This window comes from Asterias amurensis, chromosome 8, assembly GCF_032118995.1.
Source record: "Asterias amurensis chromosome 8, ASM3211899v1".
NCBI classification, from domain to species: Eukaryota; Metazoa; Echinodermata; class Asteroidea; order Forcipulatida; family Asteriidae; genus Asterias; species Asterias amurensis.
This window is the reverse complement of record NC_092655.1, coordinates 4,369,128-4,387,997: the sequence shown is the minus strand read 5'-3', so window position 1 is coordinate 4,387,997 and position 18,870 is coordinate 4,369,128. Positions and strand designations below refer to the sequence as shown.

The following is an 18,870-nucleotide window of genomic DNA, read 5'->3' as shown; positions in this document are numbered from 1 at the left end:
GACGTTTTCGGTTTTTCAACTACGGAGGGCGCTATGTAAGATTAATGGTTCAGCTACCTGTCGCATCTCTGTGCATCATCACATCATCAAAAATGTAAGTAAATAAAGATTTGCTGTGAGAAAAAAACAACATTGTTGAGTGCTGATTCAATAACAACCACGCTTCAACGTTTGGTACATTGGGTAGGTACACATTGATGCGCAAATCTTCGGACTTTAGGGCTCCATTTAAGATTTTGACAATCTGGCCAAATCTGTTCACTCTCTTTCGCTGTCTCCCTACTGTCATTAGTCGCTGTCTCAACCTGTTATGCACAAACACATTGTATTGTATCGTGCTACTTGTCGGGCAGTGACAGTGTAGGCAGGTGGTAGAAAGGTCATATGAAGGCTGTTACACTGGCAATGCAATTAAAATGGCATGGGCGTTCCATGTAATAATTATGCGACTGGTTTATCTTGGGGATCCTTTTTCCCCATTATATGGCCTGTGTTGTTATTAATAAAAGTGTTTAACAAATTTAATTGCAGAGCTTGTCAATGTTTCTATAATGGTTTTCACACTGAAAAAGAACCAGCTCAGTTTTAGCCAAAAATGCCGGCTCCTCAGAAATGGCTCAATTGATTGGATCATTGAGCCAAGACTGGATCAGTCTAAACTGAGCCAGTGGCTCAATTGATTGGATCATTGAGCCAAGACTGGATCTGTCTAAACTGAGCCAGTGGCTCAATTGAGAGTGGATCATTGACCCAAGACTGGATCAGTCTAAACTGAACCAGTGGCTCAATTTGGACTGAGCTTGACTGAGCCAGTTTTTGCTTTTTTGGCACAAGCTGAGCTGTTTTTCCGCCAGTGATACATGTTGATAACTTATGTTATGGTATTAGTGTAATGTATAGTTAGTGTTACTAATTTTTTCTTCCATTCCAGATCTTGCCAAACTCGTTTGCAGTAACCATGACTATATAAGGAAGACAGAATGAAGACGACAATGGCCAATTGTCACAGCAGTGTGAGAAATACGGACGGGGTAGACACGGGTGTCCAAGGACGTCCAGTCACGTCCGATACAGGGAAGCAACTCGTACAGTATAGCATTAATAACTTGGTTGATCAGGTCCACAGACTACAGAGACTATGTTGGCACATGGTGCTACTGTGGAAAGTCATTGTTGTTCTCATCAGGTACATACCAAATCTGTACTCTTAGATTGAATGTTATGGATCATTCTATTGTGTACCCAGTAACTGTAACCCTTTTTGGGAATATTGACATCTGCAGTGTGTGCGAGCTAGTAGGAACCAAAGATGTCAACATTGTGAAAAAGGAATACAGCGCCCAGTAACTAGATCTACATTGTAGTATTGTACCCACTTTTATGAATCATTCCATTGTACCCACTTTTATCATTCTATTGTACCCACTGGTTCCGTGTTAAAGCAAAGTGGTGGTACCAAGGTGGCCCCAAAAATGTTTGAATACACGCGAGTATCACACTGTGTATGACCATCATAATGAGAGTTTTTTTATCTTGATCTAGGTGGGAGGTACCATTTGTCACTCTTTCATTCTGGATTGTTTCACTTCTCATCTGCTACTTCATGGAGTCCGGTAAGTTATTAAGGAAGACAGACTATATTTCTGTCATGTTGGTTGCGTTTTATTTGTTCAAGAGTGTCTATTGGTTTCTATTGACCCCTCACCTAATGTGGAATCAAGGCGTGTCTACCATTTTCTATAATTTTGAGAATCAAATCTTTTGTGCATGTTTGTGCACAATTTTAAGTCTTAAAATGGCAGACAGGATAGGCGCGTATGAGTGCACTGTGCGTAATGCAATCAGGCCTGTATGCTTCATTTTTGAATGGGCAAGGGCACCAAGGCAATTTCTCTATGAGGAAATTGCAATCGCCTCTCTGTGAAGTATCAGGCCTGTTGATTGAAACATGTTGTCTCTCTGACTCTACTGAATGTGTGCTTTACTGATATTCTTTTATCTCCTATTGATTGACAGGTCAGTTGCTGGTAAGCTGCCTCTCCTTCCTCTTTCTCCTGGGCATGGTCGGGGGCGTGGCCAAATTAAATTCTCAAGAACCCAAAACAGCCAAAGAGCCAAGCTCAACAGCAGCCTCGCCAGGGACTGCTGCCAGCTCAGTGACTACCCCTCAGGAGAAGGAACAGAGCAGTACACAAGATGCTGAGCATCACCAGAGGAAAGGGCGTGAAGTCCTGGTCGAGTATCGACAGTTGATGTTGTTGGCTCAAGATTATTTGAAGGTGTGCTGTGAAGCGTTGCAGAGAGTAAATGAAGTGCTGGGGTGGCAGAATACAACATTGTCTTCAGTGTGAGTTAATTTCAAAATCAGTTTGTTTTTGTTATCATAAGTATAAGTTTATTATACTGTATATTTACTTTATTTATTGATGTAGGGGTGATGAACTTCAGATGCTTTACTGTAACTGCTTCTCTTCACCCAGGGGTAAAATGAAATATATGGCCCAGTGAACAGGGGTAATAAGGTCAGAAGCGCTTTGAAGTGTTGATTTGTAAAAATTGATTTGTATTATTATTATAATAGATGGGTACCTGCAATGATAGAGGATAACAGTTAGAAAAAGCCACCAGAGCCACCGCAGCTCGGGCTGTATGTTCCCCAGAGAGCTGAGAAAGATTAAGGAATGTTATAAGAGCTTATTATTATTATTAAATACTACACACATCATGACAGCAAAGAGAGCCTACAAATTATCATAGAAAATGTATTAGTCTTGAAATGTTTTATCTATGTGTTCCAAATCCCACTAGATGCTACGGAGGGGCTTCTTTGACCCTCCTACTCTTGTACCTTCTCCCGTTGAGATGGTGCGTCATGGCAGCCATCAGCAGTGTCCTCTGTATCAATCAACATTTTATAAAGGTCATCAAAGAACTTGGGGACTCATCTCATCGTGATCCTCCGTTGGTCACAAACAACAACAAACCTAGCGAGAAGAAACTAAAGGAGTTCAAGGATATGGTGGTAATGATAAAACTTGGTGTTTCAGACCTGGAATTTCATTTTTGAACAGGGCAAGGCCATTTATATTGTGCAAAGGGCAACTCCATTGGAAAATCTTAAAGTCAATGGGTAACTTTTGAAGGGGATCGGATTCAAACTCTGGTGTCTCTGATCAGCTGATCAGCAGAGTGTGGGTTTGAGTCCCAGTCGCACGCCTGTGTACTTAAGCAAGACACTTGGGATGAGAAAAATCGTTGATCCCGTGTCTTGTGTAATGCACACAAAAGAACCCAGTGCGCTTCATCGTTAAGAGAAGGGGTTCACCTAGGTGTACCTGGTTGGATTAGCAGCATCTTAGGCCACAGCACTTTGTGTAAACCATTACATGATGCTATGTAAAAGGAGTAGGTCACATAAACGTCGTCCCACACACCTTGCAGGAAAATACTGTATGTTGTAGGACCTTGAGCGTCACTGAGTGACGGATATGCACGCTATAGGAAGCCACTTTTTAAGTTTTTATTTTATGTTTAAAGGGTCTGGCTACTTTTTGTTGGACACAAACACAATGTCCACAGATTAAACTAATCGTACACAGTTTGAAGATAATGAAAAAATTACTTGCTGAGGTGCTGTAGTTTTTAAGAAATGAGTAAAACAAATCATGAAAATATGAAGATTGTAACATCGACAATCTCCAGCAATCACTGATCACGCTTTCTATTTCATTCCATCCATCTTCCAGCCTGAGGAGGGATCCAAGGACCAGGTTCCCACTGACGTCAAATCATCCATCCATCCACTCATTGAACACCGCCCTCTACATCTCTGCGTAGGTTTAACGCTTATGTCTGTTTCACGTTCTAAAAGGGTCTGGGTACTTTTTGTACAACACAAAACACCATGTCCACAGATTTAAATTAAACTTACAAGGTTTGAAAATAATAATGGTAGAAAGCTTCCCTTTCTCAGATGGCTCAGATTGGCAGAGTCGAACTAAAATAAAAATATGCAAAAAGTAACTAAAAGGAATAGGTTATATTATTTGTGACAAAGTTAGTTAAACTAGTTTTCAGATATTCAATCATTCTTTCACCTTAATAAATTTTATCAAAAGCAAGTAGAGGTAGTTCAATCATCATGAACATTCAAAATAAACAATCTTTGAAGAAACCCAATACCTTAGGCTCGAACATTCTATTTTCAAATCTACACTAACTCTTCCATTCTCCTTAACATAATGTGTCCACCTTACTCAAATGGCTTATGGTAAAGGTTTTGATGTAATTATAAGCAGTGGATTTATTTACTCCTCAGCAAAAGAGCAAATCTCTGGACGAGGCGGGCCCCAATTACGCCAAGCTAGCTTTAGCTGCTGCCACCAGAAACCGTTCTTCTACTGCTCCAGAGCTGCCCACGCTGAGGCTCAACTCTGCTGGTACACCGGTGGAGGTGTGTTATCTATGTGGGACTATGTTTTCAGCTGTGTTAAAGCGCAGGGTAAGTAATGCTTCATTTTGCATTCACGAACTCGTGGGGTGGCGTGGCCAGACCCAAGCTCTGTTGTTGCCAGCAGCAGGGTGTGGGCTCGAATCCCAGCCATGACGCTTGTGCCCTTGAGGAAGTCACTTAACCATAAATGCTTTGTAAAAAGTTGAGAAGGAAGCCTTGTTTACTGGACCCAAGCTCTAGTGCCGTCAGCAGCTAAGCGTGGGTTCGAATCCTGGTCATGACACTTGTTCTCTTGAGCAAGACACTTAAGCATAGATGCTTTGTTGAAAGGTGTGAATGAAGTCTTGTTCGCCTGACCCAAGCTCTGGTGTTGCCAGCAGCAGAGTGTTGATTCCAATCCTGGGCATGGCATTTGTGCCCTTGCGCAAGGCACTTAACCATATACAAAGTTGGGAAGGTACTGCATTCTACTCTACCAGCCAGGCTCCTATAGTGGATAATACCCACGTCTTCATCCTTCACGGACTGTGAATTGGGGTAAACCTGTTTCAGCCCCAGGAGTAGGTGGCAACGTAGCTAGGTACATTGAGTTGGTCGATAGCCCAAAACAGTTGAAGTGTAGCCCTCACCTTGAAGTGGCAGTCTGGCCTTGGGATGATAGGCAATCCATGATACACAAGTTTGAGTGTCCCAACCAGTGTTTTTGTACATGCTTTGTACTTCCATGAAGTGAAAGAAAAAATGTATTTATAAAACGGTTCACATTGTGTAAACATTGTTTAACGCAATATAATTACTTGTGTCCCTTTTATCAGCGTTACTGCCGGTCATGTGGTAACCAGTTCTGCCAACGTTGCTGCTCAAGGAAGCTGCCTCGGTCTACATTTGGGGCAACATGTAAGTCAAAATCAAATCCAAAATAAAATAAGTGGTAATAACAAGAGACTTTTGGGACGCTTGGTGGCAGCAGACTTACCAGGTAAAGTGCACATGCTCAGAACTACGTAAACAATGGTAATTTACCTGGTAAGTCTGCTGCCATCTAGCGTTCTAAAGTCTCCCATTGCAACTTCTTTTAATGCGCATTTCACAATAACCGTATCTACATGCTTCACATTAGTGCCCTGATCATTGGGCCAATTACATGCCATTAATTTGTCTCAGCTCCCTGGGGAGTATACAACCTGGGCAACTGTAGCGCTCCAAAGGGTTTTACACACAGAGTATCAACCTCTACCCTCGCAGGTACCCACTTATACTCCTGGGTGAAGAGAAGCAATTATAGTAAACTATCTTACTCTAGGACACAAGTTACACAATCGGGCTTCGAACCCAACCGCTGATGACTTAGCACCCAGAACGAAATTGATGCTCTTAACAGCTCAGCCACAACACCCTACCAATGCGCTTGACCACGATAAAACACACCACAACACACCACGACACACCACGACACACCACGACACACCACGACACACCCAAACCTACCATATCTATATTTTTCACACACAGCTCCAGCAGCCCAGACGGAGAAGGAACTTGTGTGTAATGCGTGCTTCTGTAATATGACATCAGATGAGGTCACATCATTAAGTAGCGGTCCTACTATTGAAGAATGCTGATGAGGAGGCTGAGTAATGTACACTAAATCAAGGTGTTTTATCTCGTACATATTCAAACATTTTACGGATTCTTAGGTCCGGCATACACGCAGGCCACTGAGGTCATAGCCTGCGTTGCCCCTGGTCTTAGCCTTGGTGCCCTTCACAACCAATGCCTTTCTTGTGGAAAAAATGCTGTCGTTGTTTTATACAATTTTGTCAATTAAAATAAAACGCTAATTTTTCTAGTAATATATATAATGATGTAAACTTTACTGTTTTGAATTCCTGTAATTAAAATGTTCCAACATATTGTTAAACCCTAACTCCCCCAAATTCAACAAAATCCACAGCCAGGTTCTGCATAGTTTGGATTGACACAAGCAATACCTTGCCATTGTGTTTTTGTCATGCTAGGCAGGCTTGAAATGAAAATAGTCAGGTACCTCTTTGGTGTGATGAGAATCTGTAACTAAGTTGGGAACTTATCTACCCATAGACCGATGTGTGTTAGGTGCAGTGTACTAAATTGCTACATCCTTTAGTCTTGTGAACAAATAATCCACAGGCATAAACATTGTAACTTGGCTGGAATTTGAACCCACAACCTTTGCCATTCTAGAGCAGATCATCCACAGGCAATTAACTTGGGTTGGATTCGAACCCACCTTCGCAATTTTAAATCAGACGTCACCATTAGGCCACAGAGCTTGCCAAAAAGCCAGAGGCAGTTCAACACTCATACTTTAGCAGCAGGTACTGCATGATGTTAATAGATGTTAAATTTGCACCAGAGTTAACAAATATTATAGGGTTTTACCCTAGCGCCAATGTGTTAGGCACTGCATACAAAGTCCTTTCCTCGAGGTCTGTGAAAAAAAGAACACATTTTGTCAAAGATGGTTGCAGTGTTATCAGATAATTTCTGGTGCTAGCCAAACCTTCTGTTGGATTTTGATGGATTTGAGACGGCCCTTGGTGTGATTACCTTAGGAGATAGGGTTAATACTTATTGCTTCTTGAAGCATAGTTTTGGTGCTCATTAAGTGCCGGCAGTGCATACATACATGTATATTGGTAACTATGAGGACCTATGGGTTGCTTTGTCTAGTCCCATTGTTGTGTGTATAGTGTGTCTCGTATATAAGCGCAACCTGGGCCCAATTTCATAAAGCAAGTAAGTGTAAAAACTTGCTTAGCACAAATATATTGCTTAGGAGAAATATGTTACCAACCAAGATACCATATAGTTTAAATATGGTAACTTGCTTAGCAAGATATAAGCAGAATTATAATTCATAGAGCTGCTTAACAGCCGATTTTGTGCTTACTGTACGATTTTCATGTCATACCGTTTGTGACGGCTATGAAAATGAGTGATTTATATAACAATGCAGCCTCATGATGAACGATAATGCTGGGCCCCCTAGTTGACTTCAGCACTGCAGCAATTTTTCTACTACACATGTAACTATCACCAATACTTGCTTACTGTTGAGCAACGCTATGAAATTGGCCCCTGGAGTGTGAAAATGCTTTCAAGTTGTGAAGTTATGAAACTTTGATGTTAAATGTTGCACTTTGTTCTTGTCACATATATTTTTATGTCAGTGTCTATATTTAAAACATTTGTGAAACTAACACTGTAATTCCATATACAAGTATATGTACATGTACATGAATTTGTGTTTACGTGGAGGTAGACATTTCTATTGTATTTCAACCTCCATTGTTATTAACAACTCAGACAGATTCTGGTGGCTGTTGAGTTCCGATTGATCCCAATTTCCACTTATCAGGTTTTATGAAAGGGTTCAAGGGCACCATTTGTGATGGAATGGCTACATAGATATTTTTGTTTACATTGGTGACGAAGAACCAATGTGTATTCAGCACTGTATACTCAGTATTTTCCAGAGTTTTATGAAAACAAATGTAATGGCTGTTTTGAATGGTACATACATTCCTGTAGATACACACGCTGATCATTCCTTGAACTTTTGCATACACAATTTGTGTTCCAAGACTTGCCACCCACGCACCCAATCTAATCTTTTAAAAACTTACTTTGTAAATGTACTTTTTGGCCTGATTTGGTTGCCATTGCAATTATTAAATAAACCAGAATATAAATTGGTCAGTCCCAGTGGGACCCGAAGCACAGGTTAATTCTGACCCAGGTTTTCTTTAGAGCGTAACCAAACAGAATGAATTAATCGATTGTTAGAAGAAACCAACCCTTGCCTGGGCAATTGCTCGACACTAACACTTAGTTCTTTGACACTTAAAGGCTGAAGTAAAGAATACTAAAAGTTTATCAATGAAGTGAAAGTGTTAATGAATTTCAGCTACTGCGTCATAAAAAACAAACTCTGCCTTAACAACTTACACTGCCCCATATCAAGGCCCATGTATGCCTTATTTAGATGCTTTAATCTAAAGTAAAACAACTCAGATTCCTTATAAGAATATTGAAAGACCAAATAAACTGCCTGTAGTCTTTGATGATAGGAAGAAGTAACTTTCCCAGTTGCATATCTTAATTTAAGTATGTAGTGAAACAAATTGTATGTACATTTTCAACTAAATAAGTTAAGGTGCTAAGCAAGTCACACTTTTTTAACAGTGATATTCAACTTTGACCTCTGTGTCATGCCTTATTTTAGAAAGCACATAGAATTTCTAAGCAAAACAACAACAAAAATAAATCTGCTTTACCCCGAAAAGGTTGCCAGCAAAAACATGATGTCACATGATATGTACAGTGTGTGACCAAGTCTATGCTTTAAAAATAAATTTTACCATAAATATGTTCTGATTTAAAGTTGCAAAGACAACCTGTTCTGCAGAAAATTCTGCTTAGCCGGAATGAGCAGAGAAGCAGAATAAAAATACATTACATGGTATCAGTCTTGGTAAACTGTTTCTATTAAGTACAATTTTTATCTGCTAAGCAGTTTTGTGTGCTTAATGGCTTTTCTAAGGGGAAATGTTGCTGCCGTCATATGATATACAGGAATGGGATGACCTTCAATGTCCTATGCCAAAGTTGGACAAAACTGTACATAAACAACATATAAAACAAGATGATTTTGAGTTAAAGAGAATTGTGTGTTATAAGATCAACAACAGAAAAATCTATTGTATTTATATATAAATTGTATGTTTATATATGGCCAGTATGGATTGTAAATTTTGATTTTGAAGTACTTAATATTATTTGATTTAATATATCGAAACATGTCATTTGCATTCGGTTGTTTAACTGCAACGAATTAAATATTGTGAAACAATTTAAACATAACATCTCTGTGCATTTTTTTATTAAAATTGTGTGAACCTAGTATATACAGGGTGATACCATTATATTAGCTATAGAAACTAAGCTTACACGAACGGCAAGTATTTCACTTGTTTTAAATATTGACCAAACACCATCCCATTTAAAGGCACTGGACACCGTTGGTAATTGTCAAACACCCAGTCTTCTCACTTGCTGTATCTCAACATATGCATTAAATAATAGAAATTTGAACTCAATTGGTCATTTTATTTCTTTAAAACTACGTTACTTTAGAGGGAGCCGTTTCTCACAATGTGGTTGTACTACCAACAGGTCCTCATTGCTCGTTATCAATGTTATTTATTTTAATTTCTTAAATATTTATTTTGATAAGCAGCAGAAAAATATTAGTAATCGAAATAACGAATAATAAAATATAAATATAAAATAGACTTCTGTTTTTTTTTTTTTTTTTTTTACAATGGAATGTAATTTCGTGGGGAGTACAGTTCCCATGAGACTGTTTTGGCGCAAATGCACCCGAATAACTCTTCTTAAATGGAAAAACGAAGTTCTACTGGGCCTAATTTCATAGAAATGAAATTTCTGCTTTAGCAGAAATTAACGCTTACCACAAGTTCTGTTAAGTGCATTTTAGCAGGAAACCAGTCACCAATTGCGTATGAGAAATGGTACTTCGATTGGCAACCTTATTCTGGTAATCAACAGTTTGTTGTGCTTAGCTAGTTTTTGTGCTCAAGGAACCCATAGCATTGGTCTCTGCTGAAATTTGGAAAATACTGCCAGACAAATGTCTTTGGTAGCTTCAAGAGGACTGACTTTGGTAGCAAAAGTTGAGTGGGGCACCAGCAGCCACAGCAAAGTAACAGCCACAGTTACTTTGGCTGGTAACCATTTTCTGCTAAGCAACACTATTTCATGATTAGCAAGTTTTTGTGCTTACATGCTTTATGAAATTGAGTCCATGGCACAATTTCAAAAAGCTGCAGCACGCATGCGTCAGAATTCGGCCGACGGTAAGCATAGCCTTCATGAAAAGCTGCTTAATCATAAAAAGAGATAAGCACAACAAATTATGCTTACCAGCCAAACTACCATGTCACATGTACACTTTGTGATTGCTATCTTGCTCATTTCTGCTAAATAGTCAATTGCTAAGCACCACATTCTGTTTAAGCTCTCGAGTGATATGGTGGCTTGCCAACCACATTAACTTGTTCAATAAGTCAATGACGTTTACGGCCCAGCTGTTTTTGGTTTTGGTTGGCCGTCAACCTTGTTCAATAAGTCAATGATGTTTTGGGACCAGTTTGTTCGGTTCTTCACACGTTGTCGATTGATCCATGAACTCTGCCCACGTTTCCTTCATGAAGTCAGTCCTCTTGAAGCCATGCAGGTTGAAAGCCTTCCGTAGGAAACAGGCATCCTTTCGGCTTCCAGTGGTGATGAAATACTTGGACGAGGCTGCGTTCAGGTTGATCTTGGTTTTTGATCGGAACGCCAGGATACCCGCGTAAGCATCGTCAATGGGGATGAGTTTGGTGGTGCGAGTCATGTCGTACATTCCCTTCACTGCTGCAGAAGACATGATGTAACCACCTCCGGAGAAGTACGGTAGGAAGTACTTAAACGGGTACTGCGACCTGAGTACCTGGTATTTGGACTTCTCTCTTACAACAGGACTTAGACCCATCATGTGACCGAGGAAGAGGTTCTGTGATTGGTTGCGGGGAAGGGATTGAAGATGGCCCGTGATTCGCTCAAAGTTGACCAGCATGTCGTCGTCCCCCTTGTAGATGAAAGAGGCTTGCTTGCAATTGGTGGAGACCCACCTCAACCCCAGGATGACTTTGAGAGTGAGGTTGTGAAACGATTCCAGGAAATCGGCTTGGATGATGTCGCTGTTTTGCCGCGCTTCCTCGTCTATGGCATCCTGCATACCAGTGGTCATACCACGTGATTTCCCCAGGATGAAAAGAGTCTTAGAGTTCGTCTTGGTCATGTAGTCTGGTGCCGCCCACGTTTTTCGGATTGCTGCTCTCAGTTCAAAGTGCTCGGGCATGGAGCTCACGAGAGCGAGAAGGTAGGGTGCCTGTTTTGTCTTTGGATTCTTCCAGCATGTTTTCTTTGGGTGGTGGATCAGCTTGAGTACCTTACTGAAGTACGCACTATTGTCCATCTTACCCGTCCAATGCTCAATATCCGTAACGTTAGGTATAGGATTAGAGCAGACCACCTCTAAACTGTGGTTCCTCCACACTGATCTCATGAGGTCCTCAGTACCGAAACCACCCAGCGTAATGGTGCCTTTAAGATCGCAGTAATCCGCATCGCCACCAAGCTTCAGAAAGGAATCCTTGTACTTAGGCCACACTTTCAGATTAAGTGCGATCATCCCAAGATACACGTCTCCAATGTTAAATCCCATCGTCTCCACAGCCATTGACATACTCTTTAAGTACGCATCTTGAATAAACTGCGTAGAGACAACAAATCCAGCCCCACCGACGCAGTATTTCGGGTACGCCTCTGGTTTGTAAGTTTTCAAATCCACGTAATCTTTATACTTGGCGTCACGCTGCGGCTTACCATCCTTCCGAACTCGGCCTAAATAAAGACTTGTCGGATTGTTCAACGCTTTCAAATATTTAATCATGTTCTCTTGATCTACAAAGAGGTTTTCGGGACCAATGGAGACATATTTCACGAGAGGGCAGTGTGTTAACACATATTTAAACGTCGCTAGAATTCTCAACGTTGAGGGGGTTGAGAGTTTCTTAGGCTCGATCACACTAGTTCCAATGACATCGCCCTTATTGTCACATTCTTCGATGACCTTTTTTTCCAAAGAGTCTTCAATTGCCTTCGACGTTGGATGTCCAACCATGAACAGAGTCTGTACGTTCTCGCCGTCCACGGAGCGCTGTGAACCCCACGTCTCGCGTATCGCCTCTCGCTGATTCGCCTTCAATGGTTCAGAATTGACCACTGTTAATAAATACAAGCCTTCCCCGCCATTTTGACACATTTTCGCAACAGAAGGCGTCCAAAACTGTAACTTTTCATGCAACCACTTTCCCTTTAACTTCTTCAGCTTCGTCTCAAACTCTAAAACTTTCCTCGCAGACAGGGACAGTTTTTCTGTTTTAACTTCGTCTTTTTTAACTTCGTCTTTTTTAACTTCGTCTTTTTTAACGTTCAAATCTGCATCTTTCCAGTGAGAGTCTCCGCGACCTTTATCCATGAGGTCGTTGAGATTGTGTTCGCCATCTTTACCCGCGTCATTGACAAAATCTGGCTCTTGTTCTTTCACATTTCGGTGTAGTACTTCAGACCCACTGATTGGTGGGTCGTAAGGTGTCTGTACGTTACCGGCGACAAGTCGTTCGTCCAGATAGACTAAAGAAAGTAATACTCTGCATGCCCCAATAAGCAAGATGACAGTCAGAACTGCACCCGGTGCATGAGCGGGCGCCATGTTGGTCCTCCCAGGTGAACTTCAATATTGAGTCATTGATATAGTATGATGAGGAGCGACTTATGTTCGTATCTTGGCCTCACGGTGTTTGTGTATGCATCACTAAACACTGGAGACAGCAGTCTAGAGTTTCTTATCCTAATGCAAGGAGTCGCGATACTATATCCTAAGAGAGAAATAAGACAATTAAAATAATTTATTTAGAGGTAAAAACAAATCGTTTTGGGGGTAGAGAAAAAAGAGGTGCCCTCAGTATGCATTATTTTAAGTCTCGAGGACCACGGCACCAACATTGGTACGGCAGAGCTGTTTCACGGCTGTGCCTCTCTTCTTTTCTTGGATTCGGACGTTTGCAGTCAATGCCTACACACTGCTTGCCACACCACACGAGACAGCTTTGTTTATAGAACAATCGTTACCAGGATATTCAACACAAGTACACATTTAAAAGAACTTGCAACCGATATAAAAATACTGTTTATTAATATTTATTTACCAACTGGTGCGAGGATTGCCTGATTTCAAAGAAAATTTTATAAAAGCCTGTTTTGATGACTATTGCATACGTTTTGTTTGGTTCTGTGCACAACTTTTCAGTGATATGTTAAATCGTTGTATTTTTTTCAGTATAGTAAAGGTTGCCTACTTTTGTCAAGGTTGGCAAAATCGGTGGCTGTGACGAGATATAGAAATGTAATAAAAACCAATACTGACATTTTTCAAAACCACGACCCGAAACTTACATTTGAATACAATCAAAGGCATATTTCATGACATAATTGCATTTTCATATGTAGGCTTAAATACAAACAAAAGAGTTAAAGGAACACGTTGCCTTGGATCGCACGAGTTGGTATATAAAAAGCGTTTGAAACCGTTTGTTATGAAATGCATATGGTTAGAAAGATGTTTTAAAAGTAGAATATAATGATCCACACAAGTATCACTCAAAATTGCACGGTTTTCTTTTTACGTCGCGAACTATCACGGTCGGCCATTTATGGGAGTCAAAATTTTGACTCCCATAAATGGCCGCCGTGTTAGTGTACAAGGTAAAAAGAAAACCACGCAATTTGGAGGCATATTTGTGTAGATCATTGGATTTTACTTTTAAAACATCTTTCTATCCATGTGCATTTTATAACAAACGGTTACAGAACGCTTTTCAAAGACCAACTCGTCCGATCCAAGGCAACGTGTTTCTTTAAATAATTACTCGATCATTCCATGTCCCCAAATTTGTTCTGTTAATGGCAAAGATATAGGAAAATACGGCACGGCCAACCGGGAAACGGTGAAGTTGGCGTTTCCTAACATGTGAATTTGAGGACCTAAGTTAATGTTGTTGTTGTTTTTGTTTTGTTTTTGTTTTTCAACATTTGGTAGTGAATAATATTACAACACGTTCAGTCTTATGGTCGGCAGAAAGGCCTGGGGGCGGGGGCGGATCCAACTCATAGTATGAATATAGATGCATTGTAGACTAGCCAAGTTGTCATTCAAGAATTTCTCAAACCCATGGAACCAAAGGAACTGGGTCTATTGGTGCCGAAAAAGGCACCCCAAGTCGGGATATCCTACCATATACGTAAGATCATGATGGCACTACACACTATATAGTCCAATACAATACAACCATCACCACATGGAAATAAATAAACCAATGAACGAACAACCTTTACGTACCTCTGTTGTTAGCTTTTCGAAGGAGGGACTGCACACCAACTCAGTCGACAATTTACCGTTCTCAACTAACTAGATCTGTAATACTCTTGCTGGTTTGAGTCTACCTCCATGGTTCTTAACTGGAGTTTCAGCCACGTTGGATATCTTTAATCACCATTTGGACGTATAGAAATAGAATGAATGGGCACAGTTGAGCCAGTTGAGCGAACCCACAATCATAATAACAATGTTTGTATAGGTAACAACACGGCACACCTTGCATTCACAGTGCAGTAATCCATCGTCCCACCATACATATTCATGAACTTTATACATATTCATGAGAAAGCTAAGGTCACCTTTTCATTGCTCCATGGTTTGATTAATTTGATTTTTGAATATAGAACCTAAGGACACAGAACAAGGCTATGATTAAGACCTTTGACCTGTGTGAAGAGGGATTGGCCTGGGTGGGAGTGGTGATGTGGGGGGCGCAAGGTTGGAGTGTGTGGAAGGGGGGGGGGGGGGTGGGTGGGGGGGGGGGGTCTGTAAAGATTAGATCAAGGACAATTCAATGTGAACATACGCGTTGTTATTGTGATTCTTGCCAAATCTAGTATAGCCCACTACTTTTTAATGATGCTGTTTGCAAACAAAGATGGTCTCCACAAAAAACCCAAGTTCATATATACAACGGAGCTACAAATTATGATTTGCCTAAAAATATAGGCGACAAACTTTAACGATATTAGCAATGTTATATTTCTGTTGGCGGCTACAAAATAAGACTGTTGCAACGAATTACACAATTCACGTTAACAAACATAGTGCCAGAGAAAAAAAAATGAAAACCTTCGCTGTATATAAAAAATTGTTACAGCCACAAACTCATCACAACGAACTCTTTGGCTGTGACTTCAATATCATGGCTTTAGTATTTCTTAAAAAAATCATTTCACAATCTTACAACAGGACTAAGACAAGGTATTGGTTAAGATTTACTCACTTCGTTGTGGCTCCTCACTAGTCCTTGTTGTTCCCAAGTCCAGTACATACGCTATTTCTACCTCCATGGCTGTATGGTGACGGGGCCTTATCACACATTAAAGACCTCTACTCTGGAATAAACTACCCGATTATGTCTTGCATGGTGCTTCTGGAAACGTTCAAAACAGAACGGAAGACACTACTCTTTAGGAAAGCACGTTGTGTGTACTTTTCAGCAGTGTTTTTTTTTTTTTTGGCGGAATTTTTGTACATCTTTATTTGATTTTGATGTCATGAATGTGCGCTTTATAAACCCATTATTATTATAGTGAGGAAATGTTAGGCCTATTTGACACCGCTTTGAGCTGTTGGTTAAAAGGCTTATCCGTTCGCTTAATAAACTAGGCCAATATTTGCACTCTTAACGGTGTCTTCTTAACTCTCTCCCGCCAAACGTCACGGTGGACATTCATTTACCTTGGAAGGGTCATGAATTAATGAACATAATAATAGCGGCATACACCATGGCCCAGTTTCGTAAAGCTGCTTAAAAGTAGAACATATTGCTTAACTGTTTTGTCTTTGCTTATTGAAAATTAACAGAATACCAGTTACAAATTGTACACGCGGCATAGTAGTTTGGCTGGTAACTTTATTCTGGTAAGCATTATTTTGTTGGGCGTTGGTTTATCATCTTGCCTGTCCCCCCCCCCCCCCCCGGCCTTGTCGCGCATCAAGCCTTCGCTCTGCATCCGACACTACTCTACTCCTGGAACCTAACTCTGTCAAACTTCCGAGTCTGCATCACGTCGCACTCTATCTCATTTTGCTGCCAATACAGAGATTGCATCCATTATCTCCACCAGAGAATCTGAATCTGCAAATTCAAGAAGTGTATCAAAACTTATGTGTACTCAATCTATGAGCTGCGTTCTTGATGTTGTGGCGCTAAAGAAATGCCTTTGTATGTTTGTATATATCTATGTTGTGCTATTTTGTGCTATTTTTTAATGCATAATGCTGGGATACTCCGGGTGAGAAGATTGGTTTCTGACAGTTACCAATAGTGTCCAGTGCCTTTAAACGGTCGTTGGAACAGCTATCCAAAGGCCAGAGCTACTTATACATGGGACGCCACCAATCGTCTCATAGCGACGCCATATAAGGTATGGCATGCATGAAGGGAGGAGCGTTCCTATGGAAACCTCTGTCCTTGCTGTTGCTGTTGCTCCACTCGTCTAGGTTTTTTTAATACTATATTATAAGTAGCACATTTTCTTATTTGGTTATGTAGGTTATTTATATTTTGTGAAAATGTCAATTTATTTATTTGTATATCATGCAAGTATGTAGGGACCTGGGCCCAATTTCATAAAGCTGTTAATCAGAAAAAAAATTGCTTGACAAGTCGATTTGCTAAGCAAAAATTGAGTGAGGCATTAGTCAAAACAATGTTAACTTAATTTAATTTGGGTTATTAACTTTGTTTCTGTTAAGCAACACTTTTCTGTGCTTAGCAAGGTTTTGTGCTGACAGGCTTTATGAAATTTGGCACTGTTTACTTGCAAAGCAATATCAGATTGGGGTTGGATCGAGGGTGGGGCAAGGGGAGTTGGTTCGGGTTAGAGGGTACAAGAAATAGCGTGATTTCGCCTTAAGCAAGATGGGTGTGGTTACTATGAAGGTTGCACTTTCCAAATTAGGCTTTTTGAGTGTGAGAAACCGTCTTGTGACCAACATTTGGTTAATGGGTTTTAAACGCAAGGCCTTTATGGCATTGTTTTAATGGTGGTAAGCAGGGAGAGGGGAAAAGATTAAAACATAAAATAAGCCAACAAAAAGTCACAAACACCGAACTACCTTTTACAAAGCTGTTATTATTCATTTGTTTCAGAAATACCTGATCACTTAAGGGGAGGGAGGGGGGGGGGGGACAAGCCACATCCTCTGGGAAAGTAATGGTGTGCACTTTTACAAATCTGCTTTTAAAGACAGTGTACCCTATTACATTGGTAATTGTCAAAGAGCAGTCTTCTCACTTGGTGTATCTCAACATATGCATAAAATAACAAACCTGTGAAAATTTGAGCTCGATCGGTCGTCGGAGTTGCGAGATAATTATGAAAGAACAATACCCTTGACATACGAAGTTGTGTGCTTTCAGATACTTGATTTCGAGACCTCAAGTTCTAAACTTGAGGTCTCGAAATCAAATTCGTGGAAAATTACTTCTTTCTCCAAAACTAGGTCACTTCAGAGTGAGCTGTTTCTCACAATGTTTTATACCACCAACCTCTCCCCATTACTCGTTTCCAAGTAAGGTTTTATGCCAACAATTATTTTGAGTAATTACCAATAGTGTCCACTGCCTTTAACAGATCGTTGGCACTTTCTCTTATTCAAATAATAAAAACTAAAGTAAACTAAGCCCATTATGCTCTTACGAAAACATAATAGAAATAAAAATAGTCGGCGTGGAATATCATGACACACTTTTGCGATTCCGCACACAGGGAACACGACAGCAATGAGATAAATCTGATACAAGCGTTTTGCTTTATAAGGCTATTCTACTTTCAGAGCCTCCGGGCAAACCTTGCCGTGCCTCAGCCTTCAAGAACGGCAGGGGTTTGAGATGGTGACCCACTCTGGATTTGGGCATCTCAACTGAATTCCTTTCATCTGTTTGGTTGTACTTGGTGGTAGGAGAGCTGCTTAGCAGAAAATATTTACATGCTAAGCAAAAATGGACAGGGTACCAGCTGCAAACGGTACATAACATAATGTTTTGGGTGACAACCTTTTCGGTAAGCAGGAACTATGCTGTGCTCAGCTACATTTTGTTTAAGCAGCCTATGAACTTGGGCTTTGCCGCGTGCTAAGCAGTAATTTCAGCTAAACAGCTTCTCGAAACTTAGCATCATTTCTTAATTGTTGAAGTCTAGTTCCCGAAAAGAAAAAATACAATTTAGTTACGAAGTTTGTTATTTGTTATAAGATAATAATGCTCAGCTGTAATGACACAACCTATGGCACGCATTTTAGATGAACCAACTAGGTATGTATCGAATGCTGTTTTCAATGAATATGCAAATAGTTTTTTTGAAACTCCGCCCTTGTTTGCCTTATAAGGCAACTAATCGGGTTTCAAACTTCACTGGTGTCCGACCCGTGCTGTGATTGCCGTTGCCAATGAATGTGTTCAAATATGGCTGGCTGGTATTAATAGTTTTGGCGTCATCTTGCGTCGAATTCAGCCTATGGATGGTTTCGGTTACCTCGAAAGAGGGATTCTTCCCCAAGGTCATGTCCGAAGTGGCTACGGCTACAGCTACATCATGCATTGAAGTACTGAACGTCTGGAGCAACAGACATAGCCGCA

At 40.5% G+C, this 18,870-nt stretch overlaps 2 protein-coding genes across 4 annotated transcripts; one reads left to right on the top strand and one right to left on the bottom strand.

Moving 5' to 3' along the window:
- The first annotated feature begins 46 nt into the window (after positions 1–46).
- LOC139940663 (protrudin-like) lies at positions 47–6,098 on the top strand. Of its 3 annotated transcripts, none has more exons than XM_071937019.1 (9): positions 47–94; positions 932–1,186; positions 1,543–1,613; positions 2,017–2,347; positions 2,809–3,022; positions 3,747–3,833; positions 4,319–4,501; positions 5,269–5,350; positions 5,966–6,098. In XM_071937019.1, the coding sequence occupies exons 2-9, from the start codon at positions 981–983 to the stop codon at positions 6,073–6,075; spliced, it is 1,284 nt and encodes a 427-aa protein (XP_071793120.1). In that variant the 5' UTR covers positions 47–94; positions 932–980; the 3' UTR covers positions 6,076–6,098. The 3 variants fall into 3 exon arrangements, with proteins under 3 accessions (XP_071793120.1, XP_071793118.1, XP_071793121.1); XM_071937017.1 differs by having other exon boundaries at positions 48–183; XM_071937020.1 differs by lacking the exon at positions 3,747–3,833 and having other exon boundaries at positions 48–183.
- A 4,548-nt stretch (positions 6,099–10,646) lies between these two features.
- On the bottom strand, positions 10,647–14,698 carry LOC139940662 (uncharacterized). The gene is made up of 2 exons (XM_071937016.1): positions 14,523–14,698; positions 10,647–13,002 (listed from the first exon to the last, which is right to left on the bottom strand). The coding sequence occupies exon 2, from the start codon at positions 12,834–12,836 to the stop codon at positions 10,647–10,649; it is 2,190 nt and encodes a 729-aa protein (XP_071793117.1). The 5' UTR covers positions 12,837–13,002; positions 14,523–14,698.
- Between the last annotated feature and the right edge of the window lie 4,172 nt (positions 14,699–18,870).

Excerpts from the sequence above, each read along its gene's own strand:
- LOC139940662 (XM_071937016.1), bottom strand. The coding sequence starts at position 12,836 with ATGGCGCCCGCTCATGCACCGGGTGCAGTTCTGACTGTCATCTTGCTT.
- LOC139940663 (XM_071937019.1), top strand. The coding sequence starts at position 981 with ATGAAGACGACAATGGCCAATTGTCACAGCAGTGTGAGAAATACGGAC. Across the intron at positions 1,614-2,016 it reads CTGCTACTTCATGGAGTCCG|GTCAGTTGCTGGTAAGCTGC; the intron begins GTAAGTTATTAA and ends ATTGATTGACAG. Across the intron at positions 3,023-3,746 it reads AGGAGTTCAAGGATATGGTG|CCTGAGGAGGGATCCAAGGA; the intron begins GTAATGATAAAA and ends TCCATCTTCCAG.